This window comes from Paralichthys olivaceus, chromosome 11 (assembly GCF_024713975.1).
Source record: "Paralichthys olivaceus isolate ysfri-2021 chromosome 11, ASM2471397v2, whole genome shotgun sequence".
Classification (NCBI taxonomy): Eukaryota; Metazoa; Chordata; class Actinopteri; order Pleuronectiformes; family Paralichthyidae; genus Paralichthys; species Paralichthys olivaceus.
Window position 1 is genome coordinate 18421289 of NC_091103.1, and position 20929 is coordinate 18442217.

At 40.6% G+C, this 20929-nt stretch overlaps 1 protein-coding gene across 4 annotated transcripts in view; it reads right to left on the minus strand.

The window, feature by feature from the left end:
- Positions 1 to 20929, minus strand: part of LOC109630396 (roundabout homolog 2) — a 45422-nt gene that overhangs the window by 11412 nt on the left and 13081 nt on the right. For all 4 annotated transcript variants that reach the window (XM_069534584.1, XM_020088581.2, XM_020088586.2 and 1 more), the window contains exons 3-11: positions 14515 to 14672; positions 12635 to 12755; positions 12410 to 12548; positions 11160 to 11287; positions 7055 to 7179; positions 5355 to 5526; positions 4775 to 4980; positions 2961 to 3042; positions 2638 to 2806 (exon numbers count right to left, since the gene is read on the minus strand). In XM_069534584.1, coding sequence (XP_069390685.1) covers positions 2638 to 2806; positions 2961 to 3042; positions 4775 to 4980; positions 5355 to 5526; positions 7055 to 7179; positions 11160 to 11287; positions 12410 to 12548; positions 12635 to 12755; positions 14515 to 14672 — 1300 coding nt within the window. The remainder of the gene's footprint in view (positions 1 to 2637; positions 2807 to 2960; positions 3043 to 4774; positions 4981 to 5354; positions 5527 to 7054; positions 7180 to 11159; positions 11288 to 12409; positions 12549 to 12634; positions 12756 to 14514; positions 14673 to 20929) is intronic.

The following is a 20929-nucleotide window of genomic DNA, read 5'->3' on the forward strand; positions in this document are numbered from 1 at the left end:
TTCTCAGTTAATTGTTGTCTGTAAGAAATGGGAGAAAATGCCCATCATAATTTCCCACAGCACAAGGTGACATTTCACCGTGCTTGAATCACGAGTAAGGAATAACAGCTGTGTTAGCTGTGTCACCCTGCATGTCCTCCCTCCTCACTTCCCCCGCTGATCTGCACTCACTTTCCAAGTTAACAATAAACACTAATTAGAAGTTATTTGGATCTGAACATTACTGAAGTTTACTTTGTGTTTGTTGCGCATATTTTAACGGATTGAATACAAGTCTAACATTTTGCATGCATGCGATCTGGATTTGATATCCGATATCACTGATTAATAACCAAATGCATGCGATTGCCAGTTTGTGTGAAGCACAATAGGGATGAGGAGACACCTCATTGATTTGAAGTCATATCGCCCAGCCCTACTTTGATTTTGCTTGACTGAGCTATGCTATTGTCTTGTTTTGTGGAGCCAGAGATAACAGATGTAATTTCTATATCCTAAATGAGACACTAGCCAGCTACTGGTTAGCTAAGCATAGACAGAAAGCAATGAGAAACAGCTAGCCTAGCTCTGCATCCTAATCTGCCTTCAACTTCACTAACTCACATTATAACTTGTTTGATTCAAATCTTAAGAGTAAAACATTTAATTTGTCATTTCCCTCTGTCTCTACCCTGCATCTCCTGAGTGCATCTTCAAATCTAACAGCAGATATAGATTTTCTCATCTAATTTTCAGCAAGAGATTGAACAAAAAATATCAAACAACATTCAAGATTACGAAACAAACACTGTCTCTTAGCAGTCACGATTAAACGAATGAATAAATATATGCTGCTTGTTCGTTGTGCATCTTAAAACGGCTGGCCCGTCCTAGTTTGTGGACATAAACAATGACAAATTTTATTCCTTCTTTTTACTGCAAACGACTGCTTCCGAACGAGTCCAGCGAGGATACAACAGCCTGATGCCGAGCAGGAGCGAGGGCCATCAAACACCGAGAGCACGATTAAACATTTTCCTAAACTCCGTGGAGGAGAAAATGGCGAGGTAATTACAGCATTTTTCTATCATCAATGTTTTCTCCCTCACAAACTCCCTCCCCAAATGTTCTTCAGAGAAACACTTTTGCCATTTAAATAGATTCATCCTGCTTTTTTAAAAGCTTCAAATGGGTTCGGAGTGGAAGCCACAGTGATTCCTTTAGCATTAAATTGATTTATTTTAAATCAAAACAGACATAAGTATTATTATGTACCGTATACAAGAGAGGATACTATAACAGGGCAAATATCGGTTTGAACTTTCTGTCTTTGTTGATGCTGATGCCTGAAAACAGATATTTGCAAGCAATTTGTTGGTGGTGGAGCGTGCAACTGCGAGTGGATCTTAGTCATCGGCTGTGCGTGTAAGCCTCCAGCTCTGAGCTTTCTCTCCACACAGAGCCAGAACTTTTGTGTATATGTGTCTCTACACTTGCTCTGTACCCTCTCTCCTGCTTCTGTAATTAGTGAACTCTCCAACTGGATTGCTCCCCTCCTTCCATTGCCCCAGGACAGGACAGAGCTGACCACTGCAGTAATTGTCTTCTCTTTCCCTCGCTGTCAGTCTCACTGAGGCCTCTGGTTGGTTGTTAGAGCTGCTGTGGCTCTCCTCGGGATGCCACAGCTAAATACTGATGCAGCGGGTGTTGCTGTTTCACTTCAGGACATCATTTAACAGAGCTGTTTCTCCCTCAGGCGCAGATGAGTCATTTCCAAACTAATGACTCTAAATGAAGAAGACTTCATTATCAGGGAAGAGCCTGAATACTAACAAATGGAAACAGAGTGTGGACACAGACAGTGAGAGGGTGGAGAGTTAAGTAGAGGCTGTCTGTGCTGATTTTCATTTTTTAGAAATACCAAAAAAGTAGATTCATGATATTGATGTGTATGTTGTTAGCAATTTGTAGGAAGATGAGGGGCCACGCCCCTTTCCCTATGAGAGAGAGTGCTGTGTGTGCAGATGAAGAATTTGTGTGAGGGTTCTCTAGTGAATGCTGATAAATAAATTGAGGGATCTGCAGTTTATTTATAAGAGTTGAAAGTAAACGGCATTGAAAAGAACAGAAGGACGGCACTCTCTCCCTCGCTCTCTCCGTCACAAACACACTGACCATCTGTCACAGTCACATTGACCATCAGCAGCAGTGTGAGAAGAATTAAAAAAAACATGATTTTACTGTCTTCAGCAGGCAGGTATGATTCAGCATAAACTCTCTTTCACTGTGCATGTTCACGCAACCAGCACTTGTACTTTTCTCTACTTCATGGGTGTCATCCCCACAGCCCTGACCCAGACTGATCAGCTCCAAAAGTTAACCATCTGGAGCTACACTCCCAAGTAATATTCTCAAGTATGGTGAAATCTGTCCGTGTTTAGTTATTTTACAAATGCACACAGCGGAAAACATTACTGTGCATGCAGGACAATGAAGCACAGATGAGAGCCCTTTAGAACCAACAAAGAATTCTCCCAGTTTAAATGAAGTCATGACGATGATGAAGATTAAAGTTCCCTAGGTTTCCTGCACCTCATGCAGGTGAGACCATCCCTCTAAAATGTAACAAATGGCCCACTGTGTGTATGTCTGTCATACCTGAAAGCTTCGATCACGTAGGAGGTGACAGCGGCCCCGCCTTCATGAGGGTTGGACTGCCAGGTGAGGGTGACAGTGTTTTTGGTCACCTCTGTCACGACAGGCTTCTGTGGAGGTCCTGGAAGCTGGATGAACTCAGAAACTCTGGATACTGAAGAAAATCCATCTTCTGCTCCACAGACAGGAAAACAGAACTGTTAGAATTCAACAATGGACCAGCGTGAACCTGGGAATGGATTTTGTTTTGTGATGGTTACAGAATGTGATCTTAGAGTGTGAAATGTAAGAGAGAGACAGAGTTTGGAGCGTTTTAGTTTCCGTACCTCTGATAGTCAACATCCCACTCCAGCTCGTCTCCCCCGTGACGCTGGATACTACGCACATGTACGACCCGGAGTCTGTGTCCTGCAGACAACATTTGGGAGTTTACATTATTCAGGGATGTTTTGTGTAGATGACTGAAAAGAATTTTAAGGTCAAGAATTTTTACTGACTATCGATTTGTGTGGCCGAGTCTAAGTAGTGTCTCTAAACACAATTCTGAAGTAGTCTATTACACCTCAGAAATGATCTGAAAGCTATAATCACGAGATAAATGTGGAAGAATATTAAATAAACTTTTAGAATACATGTTCAAATGATATCTAAATGCAGGAAGTACTGAAGATGCACTATTTGTCTTTTTGCTCAAATTAATGGGGGAAAAGAGCTAAATTCAAAGCCAAAATTAATTAATTTATTCCCATTTATTGCTGAAAATTTAATTTCCCTATGTTGACGTGTTTGTGTGCCTGAAGACAAATTTCACATTTTGCATACACAGCTGACCTGTTGCACAAGTATATTAATAAACAAATGAATCACTGTAATTTCCCTACAATTGCTGGGTAAATACATATTTCCCAAAGACGTCTTGGGATGAATTACTCTATATTATAGAAACGCTTAATAGTGGTGAGAGTCAGGTGATAACTCTCTGTGAGTTTGACCTTGTGACCGACAACCTTTACATACACAGTGATTTTTTCCATTCTTGATACAAAAATATTCAGTATAGCAGCTTTAAGCAAATTTTTTTTTTTTACCATCATTCTTAAAATAAAAGAATTTATCATATCAGCCCCTGCAGCTCTAAAAGCTTCCCTTCAACAAACCAAAGGAAACTGCACCACACACTCCTGCTTATAATATGAAGCGTATACGCCTGCATGCTTCACTGACACTCGTGGTGCACAGCCTTGTCCTGGATAAGAGCCAGTTTGCTAGAGCTATCATCAGACCATATGAGATCATCCGCCGCAGTGTTGACCTCTGGCTGACAGACAGCAGCGCAGCGCGCGTGGACAGGTGAATTTCCTTAAATGACTCCAACGACTGCTCAAATATTGATGGCGGTTTAGGGGCGTCAGCAGGGTAAATATTTTTAGTCCCTCACTCGTCATCTCCATTTCCCTGCCCCCCCCCCACCCCTTGTCATCCCCTTGATGCCACACTAATGCATGTCTTCTGTTCCATTGAGCACATTGGCATGGCAGATTTCCCTTGCCTCAGTGGTGCACTGGACCAAATCCTAATGCTTCCAAGTTTTCTGTGAACCACTGCTGAGAAAGAGGACGAGAGAGGAGCAAAGTCCAGGAAGGTTATTGGATTAAATTCCTACAAACTAATTATCATCTATCACCCGTCAATTAACGGAAAAACAATGCAACTTTTACGCCACCCTGCTTGCACTCGTTGACCTCCAGGTGGGGTTACAGCACAAAGGGGCTGCTGACTGCTCTTCCATCAAAGCAGAACACATTAGCATTTACAAACAAGCACCTTCATTAACATTACAATTACACAGCATATGAGCACATAATTCTGCTGGAGAGACGTGCACTGCCTTGGAAAGATCGGTCTTTGAAACCAAAACTGAATATATAATGGAAATGTGAAAAAAATATGTTGCCATGTGGGCTGTGGAGAAAGTAATAGGAGGTCAGAGTAATTGTTTACACTGTTCTCTACTGTTTTTCTCTATCAGTCACACAATCTGTTTTTCAAAGCAAACACTTTTGAAAGCATCTTCTTTATATTCCTCTTTCAATAAGAGGAACACACACCCACACACACACACACACACACACACACACACCTTTATGTCTGCGATTTGCAAAGTGCCATTCTCCATCAAGGTCAGTCTTGGTTTATTTCCCTGAAGTCTCTCTCCATCTTTCTCCCATGAAATCTTGACTGAAGGTCCTCCGATTACACGGCAGTGCAGCTGCGCTGTCGCACCCCGAGATACGGTCTGATTGGCCGGACCTTGGCGAATGATCGGTGGTACACGACCTGAAGGGCCTGGAGGTTAGAGGGGAGTGAAAGCATATGTGAGGCGCGTCATCTCTCTTCTGACTGGCAAAGAAAATTGAAGAAAAATATGTTTTGAATGGTGGAGAGTGCAAAAGGTGAAAATATTTAGATGTTCAGTAGGCAGAATAAAGTAGGTTGCATGAAAAGCAAAACCAAAAAGCTCAAATCACACGCTTACACGCTGCTGCTGCAAAAAATCCTTGTTCATCCTAAATGGGGTCTCTAATTGCGTTCTTTTTTTAGACTTCATGAGCCTTATTGCTGAACACCTACTAAGAAAATCATGTTTTCCCCTCATTAGTTGATAGAACAGAATAAAGACTAATTCTTCCCCAGGTTGAAACATGACTGTGTAGACTCACCTCCTTCCACCTCCAGCAGGGCCTTGGTCAGCACACTTCCTGCGACACTGATGGCCTGGCAGATGTAGAAACCAGAGTCCTCGGGGTGGACGTCAGTGATGGTCAGCTCTCCGCTCATGGACACAGAGTAACGACCAGACTGTGACGGCGGCTGACCAGGGAACAACAACATCTAAACGCACAAACACAACATATCATATGACATCAACAACCAACGTACCTGTTGCAATATTTGTTTTGATCACAATTAATCTGGTAATTATCTTAAATTATTCAGTTAAACAATTTAGTCCATAAAATATCTCTAAAATAATAGGAGTATTTCATTCTAAAATTAATAATTAATAAGTATATCTTTTATTCAATAATAAGTCTATAAAATTGCAGAAGATGAAAGCAACATATGTTTTTACTTGATTGACCTTTAATCATTCATCAAAGTTGGTTTTGACTAATTTGCCTGTTATCAAGGTAGAAAAACTATAAACTGAAACGTGAATGTGAACCAAGTTTCATGACCCATCCAGCAGTTGTCAAGACATTTCACTCAAAACCTGAAAATATCAACCTTCCCACCATCATCATCAACTGGGAACTATTACTGTTTATCCCAAAATGTGCCAATTCACTCAGTGGTTGTTGAGAGGTTTCAGTGTGGACCTGAGTAGACTGACAGACCAACACTGCTCTTATAGCAACAACTCAGGTCAAAACTGGGAGGGACGGGTTGTTTTGGTCTTTTTAGGATGATGCCCACTCTCACAAAGCTTTCCCATTCTGTTTTTCTGTAAGCGAGATGGATGTGAACTTGGGGGAAGGGATGCACATCAATCCATTCAGCCATCCATTTCATTCCTCTAAGAGGCTTAGACGTCGGTGGAGGGACCAAGGTTATAGGGCTGCACATAATCCGACAAATACAGCAAAAAGCTCCGCAAACAGCCAAGGAACTCCTCCACCATCCTGCAGACCGAAGCTTATTCACAAAATCTGCAGTTGAACTTCCTGTTTTCTCGTCGACAAGCTCCTAAAAACATCTGAAGCTGCTCCTCCGACTCAGTGATCCCAGCTGCTGTTGCGCAACAGAGTATTTATAGTTGGGTACAATATGGAAGAGGACGGCATTTGTCTGCGGATTTGCCCTAAAGACGCAGTTTCTACACCTGGTGTACTTCCTGCCACCCCTCCCTCCCTCCCTCCTCTCTACTTCTGCCATTCTCTTACACTCCAGGCGCAAGCAGGAGAAACATTTCTCGCCAACGCATTATCGCAATGCCTTCCAACACTTTGTATCTACTCAAATCTTTGAGCCAAATGCAAATGTGATGCACTCTTTTGTTCATGTCTCGTTTCACTGGTAAAAAAAATGTGTGTTGAAGAGTGTGGGCCACACGAACCCAGCATCCGAAAAAACAGTATGATTAAATCAGAGAAAACTGCTAATGTTGCCGTGAATCATTCTCACCTTTAAAATAAAGCTGTGAAGACTCTGCTTATTGATATGATAAAAATACATTATTACGATTTTTAAAAAATCCCTATAAGCTCAGATAAAAAAACATTTACGACTTGTTAGGAGCACATTTATTTATATGGACTCTGGCTGTGATTCCTGAAGACAAGTGTATTGTGCTGGAAGTCTCTGCTGCTGCAGTATTCAACCATTAGAGAATGTATTGTTCTCCGCAACAGTCGCTTACCTGGCTGCCCTCTTTCTGCCAGAAGATGGCAGGTGGAGGGTTTCCTGTGGTGCCACATTGAAAGGTGACGCTCATCCCCTGGGTGGTAATCTGGTCTCGGGGCTTCGCGGCAATCTGAGGTGGAACTGGAAGAGGATAAGAAGTGTCACTACTCACCACCCAGTCAAAGAATGAAAACTCTGTCGAATGTGTAATCAACTCCTTTAGGTTTAAGAAGGAATTTCCTTTACTTAAGTAAAATTACCAGTACAACAACAGAAAAATACTCCATTATTATATATTATTATAGAGGTCCTGCATTTAACGTCCTACTCAAGTACAATGAGCAAAATGTCCTTAAAGTATCAGGGACTCTGATAGTAAAAGGACTCTGTAAAAAATATAGGCCACATAGACTGCTCATAGATTATTGATGCACTAGTGTTAGTAATGGCCAAGTGGTTCCCAAAATAGGGGATGTTTTGGAGGGGTCTCTCCAAAAGACCACAAGGTAAACTTCAAGGGGTCTTGAGATGATAACTTTCACAGATCAAATATTATCTTTTCTCAGGCCTTGAATAGTAACTTACATTAAACCATGAGAGATGTTTATAGAGGAAAAAAAAAAGCAACTCAGGTGCAAATTATGTTCACGGATATTTGATAAAAGTTTTATTCATGTTACGCAGCAAATGGCAATGAATAATGGTGATCCATTACGAGTCACAAATACAAACAGTATTGATATAGCCAATTGGCTAGCAGTGTGTTTTTCCTTCGTCATACGCTGGGAGTTATAGTAGAGATGAGCAACGCCAAAGGTAATGACAATATGATGAATTAGAAGACAACCAAAATAAAAAGGCTGTTTACCTTGAATAAAATTGCAGATTGCTCTGCAAGAACATTTTGAACATGTTGGAAATATTTTGGATAATGTAAGTACACACGTCAACAAAATATAGTATAGGGTCTCGTGCTTTTAAGACATTTTAATGAAGAATTCTTACATATTATATCTTAAATTACAAAACCTTCCTTAGTTACTGTCCACCACTGGTTTTGACCTTGCACTGAATAGATAAAGCATTCATCAGCTCCTAACAAGTGAGATTGAAGGGCCGTCTCTTTAACCTTCGGAGCGTTTTGATCCATCACTACCCTCTCATCGCACCTTTCATCTTTAATGAGGGAGAATCATCTCTGTATCCTCTGCAAAAACAAATCATGGCAGCAGAAGGTCTAATGACATTTACTCTGTTATTTCGGGAAAAGGTCTGAGCAGAGCCGGCACTTTCCAGTTCAGGTCAGGTCTCATCATCGGCAGATTTACATTGACCACTGCCTTCTACCTCCCGTCTCAATAATTAGCTCATGCTTCCCGTCAGATGAGGACCTACCCCAGCCGGGATTCATACTCACACCACACACACACGAGCATGCAAACACATATTTGGCTCGATGCACAAGAGAACTGAGTCATCTGTGTCCAATCTTAATGCTCTCACTGCGTGTTCCCAAACACTGAAGATGTCTCACACTTTCATCAACATCAGAGTGTTCTGATGATGTTTTTGTGTATTTTGTTTACTTCATATCGCTGCAATTTCTTTAAACAAATCTGTTTGTGCCGTGTGATGTGTAATTCTCATACACTTATGTTCTAGCACTATGCTGAGACTGTGTCTTGCACTTAGCTCCTATTGGATACTTTAATTGTGCTTTTGTCATTTGTATTATATTTTAGATTATGTGATGTTTTCTGTATTGACAGGTGATCATTTAATATCAACATAGCCAGCTACATTTTTAAACATTTATCTCCCAACTGGAGACAAAATGATAAAAAATATGTCTGAAGTGAGAGGGATTATTATTCTCTGTGGACTTTGTGTCTGAGCTACTGGTTATCTGCTGTTTTCAATCAGATTATTATCAGATCATATTGTTCAACACTCTTATGTGAAGGGAGCTGCAGTCTCTTTGTCCGAGTCTTTGTCTTAGTCACTGTTATTGTAGATGTTATCACTTGTTCTATATTTAACAGCGCAGGAATGAAAACTGGGCCCCCGTATATGTGCAGCTTTAGTGAACCCCCAAAAAGGAGTCAGTCAGTGACGAATCCCATCAATCTGTGGTGGTTTAAGTGGTTTTATGACACAATTAAGAAATGTGCACATCTGAATTCTCTGCATATTTCATCCTCTCTTCTTAACTCACTGTAGTTACAAGTTCACTGAGATTTTAGAACATTACACAGCTAACTGTATTACCATTTTTCATGATAACAGATTACTCTTCTTTAATTTTCTGAATTAAGGCAAATTAGTTTCTAACAACACTAGTAGCTTAATAAAACTTCAGAATCCTAAAGGCACAATTCATTTATATATGAAATATATCAAAAAGATTATCTTAACTTCTCCTGCCATGCTCATTTTCTCTTCACTCTCTTTTCTGTCGGTGGGTTAGATTAGTTCAGCTCCTGCATTGCCAATTACTAATTTGCTTGAGTTCACTCTGAGCATAAAACTTCCTGACGAGTAATTTAAGTCACCTTTGGTAATAAATGAGTTTTCTCCTCCTACGAGGATTGATTTGAGGAGCAGGAAGAGAATGTCACCGTATGTTGCTCATAATGGTGGAACTGTAACTTACTGCTGTCAACACCTGATTTGGCAAAGACACAATAAATTCAAACTTGAATAGTCTAAGTTCCTGTTTGAATAAAAGTCCAATTTAAAGAAAATACAAACTGTAATGGTATTATTACAGTACAGTTAATACAAGACATGCAGCAGCAACTACTACTACTACTACTACTACTATTACGAGTAGTTGTACTGTTAGTTAAAGGGGCACTCCACCAATTTTAAACATAAATGATAGTACAGCTATAAATTATAGCAATCTGCCTCTAAACATTATGTCTTCTGTAGCTCTGGAGCTGTGAGATGCAGGGAAGAAAGTTGTGTGTGTAAACAAAACTGTATGGAGTTGCATGATGGGAAATGAGAGCAATACTGAATCGATGGAGTGCTCCTTTAACAATAACACATATGAGTGTTCAACATGTAATATCTCGTGTATATATCCGTCAGAGTGGTTTACAGTGGTACTAATAGAAATACCAGTTTAACCATACAACACTAGTTTAATGTTTAAATGGTCACTGATGTAACCTGGGGTCGAATCACCTCCTCATCCAGAAGTGAAGACTGAGTTGTGATTAAAAGTCACTTTAAACAACTGCAGCTGCACACAAGAGAGGGATTTACATGTTGTCACACCATCCTCACACACTCATTACAGACACGACAGATGTGTCATGTGTGTTTGATAGGAGTCTTTAATCCGGTGTGCATTAAGTCACAATGTCTGAGGCTTACTTGATGCCTGACTGCAGCAAAAGGCATGTAGACACACTAATATACAGTAATGGAGGAACTTATTTACATTATTGTGTAGTAGTTGTTTCAAAATCATTATGAATATCATACAAGAAGAAGAAAAAAAATGAAATTAAAACAACAAAGAATTAGATGGAGAGTGAACTTACGGAACCGGCCAACTGGAATGATGATAGGGTTTGAAACATGATGGAGAGAGATGGAAAATTAATGAGATGGATGAAACGTTGAGCTACAAAACAAAACCGGCAATAGCAAGGAAAAGAGAAAAAGAGGAAGAAGGAGAAACTGAGTGAATGAATAACGACACAGTTTGGATTTCATTTGCACTGATAAAAGCATTAGTGGATGAAGTCATCAGAGACAATTTAAACCAAGACACACACACACGTTGTGTAGTGAAAATGAAAAAAGGGAGAGAGCGAGGTGGAGAGAGGAGGGAGATAAAGAGACAGACAGAGAGAGAGAGAGTCATGTCTTATTAATACAGGGACTGCTCTCTGGCAGTGAGTTAAAGCACACATCTACCAAACATCTGTCAAATGGCATAATCCATACGGGTTAGTATAAGCTCCTGGCAGCATCGCAGGACAGAGACTCACAAAGGCGCACTGATATAAAAACACAGAGCGCTGGAATAACACCGGCCTTTTGAGCGACGTTGTTGCCATGTGTGTGTGCACGCTTGTATACAATATGCATGATTTGTTTCCTACCGTGGACCTGCAGCATGGCCGACGCTTCTGTCTTGCCCACGCTGTTTTCAGAAGTGCAGGTGTAGGTCCCCTCGTCCTGCTCCTTCACGCGGATCAAACGGAGGCTGTTGCCGTTGCGGATTTCAAACCTGGGGAATGAGAAAAATGGAGATAATGAAAGATCTAACAGAGAAGCATAGCAGAAAATAAATGGCCACACTAATCTACACAAAGTCAGGAAAATCTGCCAGTGTTTCAAGATAATATCATTTCTCTCCGCGTCCATCAGCCTGTTGCAAGGATTTTTTTTTTTTCAATCAGGTGACATTATCTTGAAACGAGTGGAACACTGCGTCCTCGCTGCCTGATATTGCCACTGTTACTCAAAACAGTTGAAATTAGAAAAGAAAGTGTGATTACTTTAGTCTATTGGGGGCTTTCTCCCTGGATTTAGGAAAGACTACTGTTAAAAAATTCATATTGGACTGACCAAGTACAACAACAGAACATAGTATATGGTACAAATTATTTTTTCTTTCAAAAACTACAGAAGAAAACAAGACAAAAGAAATAAAAGATAACAAGACAAGAAAATTGCAAAAAAATGTCACAATTGACAGTTGGCTGCTAATAAAGTGGACCAAGTAACTACATTTCTACATTGTGTTTTCTGATATGTAAGTACACAAGCACTTTTGACCCTTGGTAAACTTTATAAAAATATTAAAATCAGTTTACGTCAGCTATCAGCAAACTCAATTTAAGACTTTTCAGCATCTTCATTAAATAATTATTAAGTCAATAAATGTGCATATACAAATTGTATGAGAACTTCTATTTACTATCAACTTCTGTCCACTGCTTCAAATGTAAACCACATTTCTGATATAAATTCTTCTCTGTAATGTTTAGTGATGTGTTCTGTGTGAGTTTACAGTGTAAAGTTTTATAGTTGTATAATGTTGGAGAACAAAAATGTGATTATTTAATAGGCTGAGCTAAATATACATTATATTGCATTTAGATGAAAATTAGGATGAAGGTGGTCACAGGAGGATTGTGCCGACTAATGAATCCTCTTTAGTCTCTTCCATTTATGAATCTATATTAGCAGAACATGAATTAATGAACATATGTTTTCTGGGTCACATGTTTGAATATCCAACCCACAACTCGTCTCTGGTAAAACAGTATTTTATTATGCAGCCTCATGAGATGATGTTTGTGCATCATCAGTCCTACTCTCTGTTTGTCTTGTCCAACACTCTCACCTCCCGCGGGGCAGCTCTCCTTCCTCTCTGCGCCATCGCACGGTGGGAGGGGGATCTCCGTGGACCTCGCACAGAAAGTCCACCGTCTCTTCCTCCATCACCACCTGGTTCACCGGCCTCCGTACCAACACGGGCCTCTCTGCAGCAGGAGAGAAAGTTTGTCCAGGTGATGCTCATTTAAAGACACTCCACAAAACATTTACTTCACGACCAGCAGGTACTCACCGTACACCACCAGCTCGGCAGGATCGCTGTCCCTCTCTCCGACCATATTCGTGCCCACACAAACGTACATGCCGGCATCGCTCTTCCTGGTGTGAGATATCATCAGTTTGCCGCCGCGCATCTGAAAAACAGCAAAGTGACAGCACGAGAGATTAGACTTCAGATGAAGATGCCAGATACGACTCAATGTTATCATCCTGTTCCCTTTCAGGAGAAAAATATCCACATTTGGATCCCCTAGCACTGTTATGAATCATTAATCCTTCATCTTCAAAGCACCATATGAGTCATTGTGGTTTGCTTTTGTAGAGTGCTGGAACGCAACTACTTAACATACATTTAAAGTAAAATCAGTGTACTTGTAATTTACTTGAAAATTATAATTTTCTGCTCATTCTAAAATGATAAAACCTACATTTCAAAAGATGCCTGTGAAAAAACCATTAGAGTCTCGATTTTACACATGAGAGGAGAGAACAATTTTCCATTCCATAGAAATACATACCGGAGTCCACATTTAATTACGTGCTGTTGAAAGATAGGTAAATCTGAATCTCTGCCTTTTTCCAGCAGAGAAGCTGTTATTTTATAAAGACATCCTGGAGGGATATTCTCTTTATTGATGACTTAGATTACTAACTGTTGTCCATTTTTTTTTAAATCAATTAATTTTAGTTAGTGTTTAGCCATGTAGGCCCACATAATGAAATACAGAACAATAAAGTATGGACACCCAACCTCTCACACTCCTGATTCCCCAATTAAAAGATAAGAAAAGAAGAAAAACAACGCGTGCTTTAGTCTGTCTCACAGAGCTTTTCTGTCGTGTCTGAAGAGCTCACTGAGAGAAATATAAAATCAATAAAAAACAAAATTGGCAACTGATATTTTATTTTTTAACAGGCTAAATAATTTTCAAAAACAGCTGTGCACCAGAGAAACAGGCAACTTAAATGAGACTATTTCCAGCTGTGGATTCCTGCTATAGTATAGTATATCAGTGGTATAGAGTATTTACAGCAGTAGGACCGTAGCCTAGATATGTGGGATCAGCTCAAAATAAACCACTGTGGTTGGTTAAAAAAGGAACATGTCACCCATTTTAACAGTGCAGCTCACTAATGTATTTTTAATGGAGGTCTGCGGCACAGAAAAATAAGCTAAGTCAGGCTTTGGCTACACACAGACAATATCTACTCAGGATTTCAGTTCATTGTAGGCTTTCGTCTTTTCAATGTATTTCTGAAGAATAACAAATATAACCAGACCTGCTGCATTAATTCTACTTTTACAGTTATAAAAAATAATTTTCCATCCCTAAATGATTCTTACACTGACTAAAAGCTGCAATGGCTACAAAAATGATTTACAGATTGACCCAAAATCTAACCTGTTCAAATATACTGTGGGTCATCATAGGATTATACTAAATGAAACGACATGAGGTTGTAAATCTGAGGCAACTTGAGGGTCCAGCATCATTACCTTGGCCAAGGAGGTTATGTTTTCACCCCTGTCTGTGCATGTGTAGGGTTTCTGGACAGATTACCATCAAACTTTGTGGTGGGTTGAAGTGTGGATCAGGGAAGCACCCATAACATTTTGGTAGGGATCCAGATCAGTGGGCAGATGAAGGAATTATTTTCTCTTGCTTTAACATCTGAGAGGCATTTTTCAACATTTTAGTTGATTTCATTGGTGCAGATCCAAATAAAAATCTGGATGGAGTGAATTTAAATGTGGTTTCATAGGGGGGCTGTTGGGCCTTGGCGGGAATATGCATTCTACTGAGAGCCCTTTCGGTTTAATAGCTTTGTATTTGCTTAGTATTTTGAAATGGAACCCGGAGAGTCCTTGACCAGTGTTTTTGTTTAACTCACAGCGATGCGATCATCCTTGGCGCTGACTCGGGCGTTGTTGCGTTTCCAGGACACGGTGGGTTCGGGATGACCACGTGGAGGCACACACTCTAACACCGCAGGCTCGCCAGCAGCCACCACCACATCACTCGGCGCCTGCCGGAAATCATCTCTCAGGACTAGGATGAAAACACAAAGAAATCTAATTAGCTTCAGAAGCCCCGTCTGTCTGATGTCTTTAAAACAAAGAGTGGAAATCAGACACACAGGACCTACGAGCAGCAGCAGCAGCAGCAGCACAGACGTGCAACCACTATAATCAAAAGAAACAACGATTTGTCATGAAAACATTCAGATGTGTTTTCTTGAGTGAAGCATCTTCTGGCTGAAAGTTGAAAACAAGCTTATTGAGGGAACGTCGATTGTTGTGTTTGCATGTGCATGAGTGCTCAAATCCCTGGCAACGTCCTTGTTAGACTGTGCTCTTGATTTAATGTTTTCCTGGGCCTGTGTCCTACTCTGCTGTCTCTCCAATCAGAGCAGATGAATAATACACATCTCTCAGTCCAACATGGAGTGAACAAATAACAGCGCATTCATAATTTAGCTCATATGGGAGGGAGAAAAAATGGCCCCCGTGTTAATAAAAGGATTGTTTCTCGGTTTCCAAACGAAAAAGGAAATCAGCACAGCTCTGACTTACAATAAGAAATCAACATAGAACGACCAAAGCCTGTCTTCACATCAACCCTGGGGTTTGCTCTCCCATCAGCCCCTTGGATGACGACAGGATGAAGAGTTTGACACGGCGGCCTTTGATATCTTCTAATCTTTTTTGCTGTGATTGACAAAGTCTCAGAGTGAACTGTGAACCGGAGGCTTCTCGGGAGACCTTGTGTACAATAGAAACTCATCGTCAGATGCTGACAGCCTCACACTCTCACACACACACAGGCCACTTCAGTTGTCATGTTGGACCACATCCTGTAGCTACAGCCTGCAGGCTCTTTATTTCTCAACCAAAGTGAAACATGGCAGCATAATCAATCAATGCAATCTACTTTTACACTTTCATGAATATTTTATCAATCTTTAACAGAAACAAAGATGAGATGTCTGTTAAACTAAAATCCATCGCAAACATCCATCCCTCTCAATCATCAATTAAACGATTACTAAAACACAAATCTGTGGCAGGTCTGTCACGTCCAAAGAGTAGTGTTGCCTATTTCCAAAAAAAAAAAATTCATGGAAATACTCACATGTGCATTTATCTGAAAAAACTCCCATACAAGGTGCAGACATTAGCATTCACAGCTAACTAGCGCAAGCTGCTTTCAGACAAGTCTGAACAAGTCATGAAATTTACTCTCATTACATAATTAAATGTACTCACTCAACACTGAATGATCCGATGGTAGCCAATCGTAGCACATGACTGTGGCTTCAACTGCAGAACATAATATTGTTTCCTGGTAAATCTACCTTGGATGGTTACAACATTATGGCTGATCAAAATCTCTATCCAGAAAATCAATTGGATTTTTACTTTTGCCGTTGAGCTCCATATGCACTTAGCTCTAATTAATCTGAGTACATAACTGTCACATTAATTATCCACCCATTCGTTTGACAGGCAGACTGTGTCAACATGGCAGCCCTGGTCTTCAGTACAACATCAATATTCACAGCCACTGGGCTTGAATGAAATGTCTTTTGAAGTGACTTTATCGCAGCTATTCAAAGACAGGGAATCATTCCTCTTTCTAATTTGACTGCCATAATTGTCTTGGGTAAACGGGCAATGAATATTCTAAAACTTAGTGAGGTGGCAGACAGTTTTCCCTCAGGTCTGAATTGGACATTAGTCAACCTGTACATTCGCCCTCTTCTTTAACTCGCTCCGTGGTATGACTTCCTCAGTCACACGCTACCTGCCGTCTTAACTCTGAACTTTATTGAAATTAAGTGAAAGTCACTTTTTACCACGTGGGAGAAAACTGTCTTTTCCTTTCGTTTAACGCTGTGACATTTACACTGAGGAGACGTGAGAGATCTCTGCAGAATGAAGACTCATTCAGAACTTCTAACCTCTTTGACATTATTAAATTTCTCATTACCCCACAGTAATATGTCAGTTATCTACATTCAAACACTGGAATACATCTCGGAGCAGGTGATTAAGTCCGATTGCAGGGGCAGGGCAGAGGTTTGGACGAAGCTCGGACATCTCTCACAGGAAAGTAAAACACCCTGAGTATCTTCACAAAATGACTGAGCGTGTGCAGGAGCTATAGCAAAAACATGGCAGAGCTAAAACCAGTAAAGGCACTCACACTGCTCCCAAAGGTCTGTCCACCAAATAACCCTGACCCTGTTCACTTGGCTGATGTTTCAAATGTTTCGCAGAGTTGAAGGGCTAATTGAAAGCACGGCATTATTTTTAGACCTCGGTCTGTAAGGCCAGGTTGGACGGCCACACAGAGACCTTTGTTTTACTGTCATGAAGTGAAGAAGTTAGGGGCAGAGAGCTGATCCCAGACACTGCAGATACAAACACACATAGACACATGCACACACACACACACACACACACACACACACACACAAACCTTTAGCTCTTTATACCCATAGTCCCCCGGCACAGACGTGGAAAGTGGGACATATAAGGGTTGAAACACATCACTACCCTCAAACGCCAGCTCCAAAATTTTCTTTGAAGCTGAATTCAAGTTAATGTGATCTCTCCTTGTGCCAACTTTAAAGCATTTGATGACGATCGTGCCACAGAATTAGGGACAACCACCAACATTCCCCACCCCCACCTGCTCCTGAGAGGCTAGTGTCTGTAACTTCGCTCCTCGGACATTACATGACTAGATCTTAATAATCTCCTAAACCAGGCCCTGTGCTCTCGCTTTCATCCATCCACAGTGGTCTCAGGCGGCGAGCACGGTGACCACGGGGCAGCTGAGGTTGGACTGTGGCTCTGCAAGAGACAAATCCTCAGACTCCCCAAGGCACTTCTTCATGTGAGCTTAAATAGTGGCAAAGCAGGGCTAAATGATTTCAGCGGTTTCATCATTACTTCTCTGGGCACTATTCCGAGAGAGCACATTCATTTTCATAACTTTAATATTTCAGGGATATACAGATTAGGAGATTTAATCTCTTTGAGAATATTCATCACTTGAGTTTTAAGTGACATTTATCTCTATGATACAGAGTTTAGCAATGAGAAGCAGCAGAGAGGCCATCTGTTAATGTTTTTGTAAAAAATGAACAGAGGCAGGATGAAGATTAATCACCAAAAAATGGTATGTACTGCATTCAGGCTTTGTATGGCACATGCAGGGCTGATTCTTGAATATTGCTGATGGAGCGCTTATTGTCAATTATTCATCTCCACCTATGGAGCTTATATTTTCTTCTGTTTGTTTGTCTGTGTAATTGACAACCAGATGTGTAACCACATCTGTTAGTTAGCAGGATTGCACCTATACAACTAACCGGATTGTTACAAGACTTAGTGGAAGGCTGCGTACAGGTCACAGAAGAACCAATTACATTTTGGTGCGGATCTGGATAAGGGAACAGTTACTGTCTTTAACAAATCGAGAGAAATGATGAAAAAAATCTGGAATGTTTAGACTGAAATTTGGTGTAGATCCAAAAATCTGGATCCAGTGAGTTTATATACAACCTAGTAGCCCATTGGCTATAAATGACAAATTAGCTTCTGGGGGCAACGGCCAGTAATTTGGCTTCTGGTGAAGACAGCAGAAATTAGGAGCAAAGACTGCTTTTATTGTTCACGGTAAACTATTTACAGTGTAAGTAGTTTCTTTTATTACACAAGTTGAGCATCACTCCACACAAAACACAAACAGCGATACTTTTTGTAGGTGTTTAAGGTCCAGAAAACATTTGGGCTTATCTCTATAAACAGTTATCTGCATATGGATGAAGGTAAATCAAAAAGCTGATCATTGATAGTTCGGTCAATGAGACTGTTTACCTGCAGGAAATCAAAGCCTGCTCAAACCTGATTAGTCAAACTAGAAATCCCCAAAATCTTGACCCTCGCCTACAGATTCTGTTTATTCACATGTAGAATCCATTTAGGAAGATTCATTTGAATGTGTTTTCCTTGGCACAGTGTATACACTCAACTACTAAACAGTTTGCAGACCATTTACAAATCCAGAAAGTTTAGTGACACATGGTGGGCGAGTGACGGACGGGAAAAAGGAAAAGTTTTAGTACTAAACATGTGTTGACAGTGATTGTGGGACAGACAGATCAGAGGTGAAAGGACGGCGTCAGTGCATGTTTTTTTAAGAGCCTGAGACGACCCTGTGCCTGACTCCCATTGTTCTTTTATTTCAGAGAGCACTAAACCCGTTAGAGGTGGTCTAATCCCATTGCCATGATACTGCCCTGTCATGGCTAATGGAGGCTTTGCCAACAGAGAAGCCAGCATTAATCCATTGTCTGATTATGTTGATGGAGGATGAGAAGGGACAATGGGGAAAACGGTCTGTTTCAGAAGCTCTCGCCCATGAATCCCTCCATTTTACATAAATGTAATGATGTTTCAATTACACAAAGACATGCACAACACATTCTGGTTTATTAGTACGTCTGACAGGGCTCATATAAACCATAGCTCTGGTGAACTGCAGAGTGAAATTCAGGCTGACAACTTTAATGCATCCAGCAGCAGATATTCTAAGCTACACGAATAAACTGTACTTATAAGGGATGATATGTATATCTGCCGATTCTCTGTTGTATAGCGCAATCGCAGCCAAGAAACAAGCTGCAGCCAGAACTTTGATTCCTTCATAATCCCTCATCAGGAGTAAGAGGAACATCTGGCTCTAAAGCCTTTTAAGCAAGTTTTATTTTTTATTTGTCCTACTTTATTCTAATCCTGCCACCATGTGACTGTCTCCTCGCTGAGATGGGCAGACATTCACGATTTTGAAATAGACACTACCACTGTTTTCCCCCGTCTTTTGTTTCCTTTTCAAGCCAAAAAAAATCTGTGTTTGGAAGGAGCTAGGAATGAATTTCATTATATTTCCAGTGTCTCATTATTCTGGTTTTTCAATAGCCAGGCAGGTCAGCTGATCACTGGCAGCTTAAAATTGAAAAAAAAGGAGCGAAAAGACAGAATAATAACTGTTGCTGGCTGCCGAGCTCCTGACTATGAGTAACTGCAGAGGGGAGCAACTGCAGATACACAAAAAAATGCTTTTAAACATTCAACAATGTTTGGTTAGGTATTAACTAAAAACATTACTGTTACAGTTAATGTACTGTTTTTACAATTGAATCATTGCAATAATCAATCTTCTGGATACCCAACCCATGACACGTAGCCCGGGTTATCATTTTGTCTGCAATCTGGGAACCTTAAGGCTCAGGTTGGGTTTGAACCATAGGTTTGAACAGACCGTCTGTCGGGTTCAAGTCTGGTTCAGCAAATTTTCTCCCTAGCTCAGTCAGGTTGAGACAGAAAATTGTGCCCCAAGCCAGACAACACAAATGTCTGAGTCAGTTTCTCCAGACACGTTCTTGAACCCCCCCCCCAGTAAAATGTGTGAAAAATATTTAAGAGAACCCACGTGAGATTACAGGAGGAAAGTGAGTGGGCACGTTGATGATGTTTCCAACACGGGAAGGATGCAAAACTGAAAAAAAAAAAAGAATACAAATATCTCAGGAGGACAAAGAGATGCCAAAGACATCGATGACGCCGACAAAGACGTCAACTTAGGTGTTTGGCAGATAAGAGCCAAAGCTGGTGTCTGTATGCTGTAAACAATAACACTGTTCTTTCCGCAGCAGAACTCTCTGCATTGTCTCCCCGCACCTGAATGTTCTGGGCATTTTCCTATTGTTGCGAACACATCCGATAATCTCCTTCTGCATTCCTCGTATGTTAAAGCTAAACTCAAGCAAATATCTTGACACAATTGTCGCGTCAGACAATGGCTTTATATTATGCTGTGCATCTCTAATGTTAATGTGCAAATCACTAATGTTTCCAGAACATACACATATCCTTTTCTTGCATGTCAACTCAAATTCACATTACTCATCACCGAAGAAAACATTCATGACATTCACTCAGCCTGTTTCAGCTCTGATATGACTCTCGACTGTGCAGAGCAATGTGAGGCATGGAACCAACATAGGTTAGATGTGTATCTCTGTTCTCCGCAGCTGCAATTCCAGTTTAGCATAGATAGAGTGAGCGGTGCCAGCCTGTTCAGATCACTGAAGACAGAAGCTTTAGTCATGCAGCACAACACAATACATTATGCATCATTCACTGACAATTAATGTGTAATTAATGTGCTTAAAACCAGGTTAGTGTCTGCACCATAACACAGAGCTGCATTAACAATCCAACAGATGCATTGGT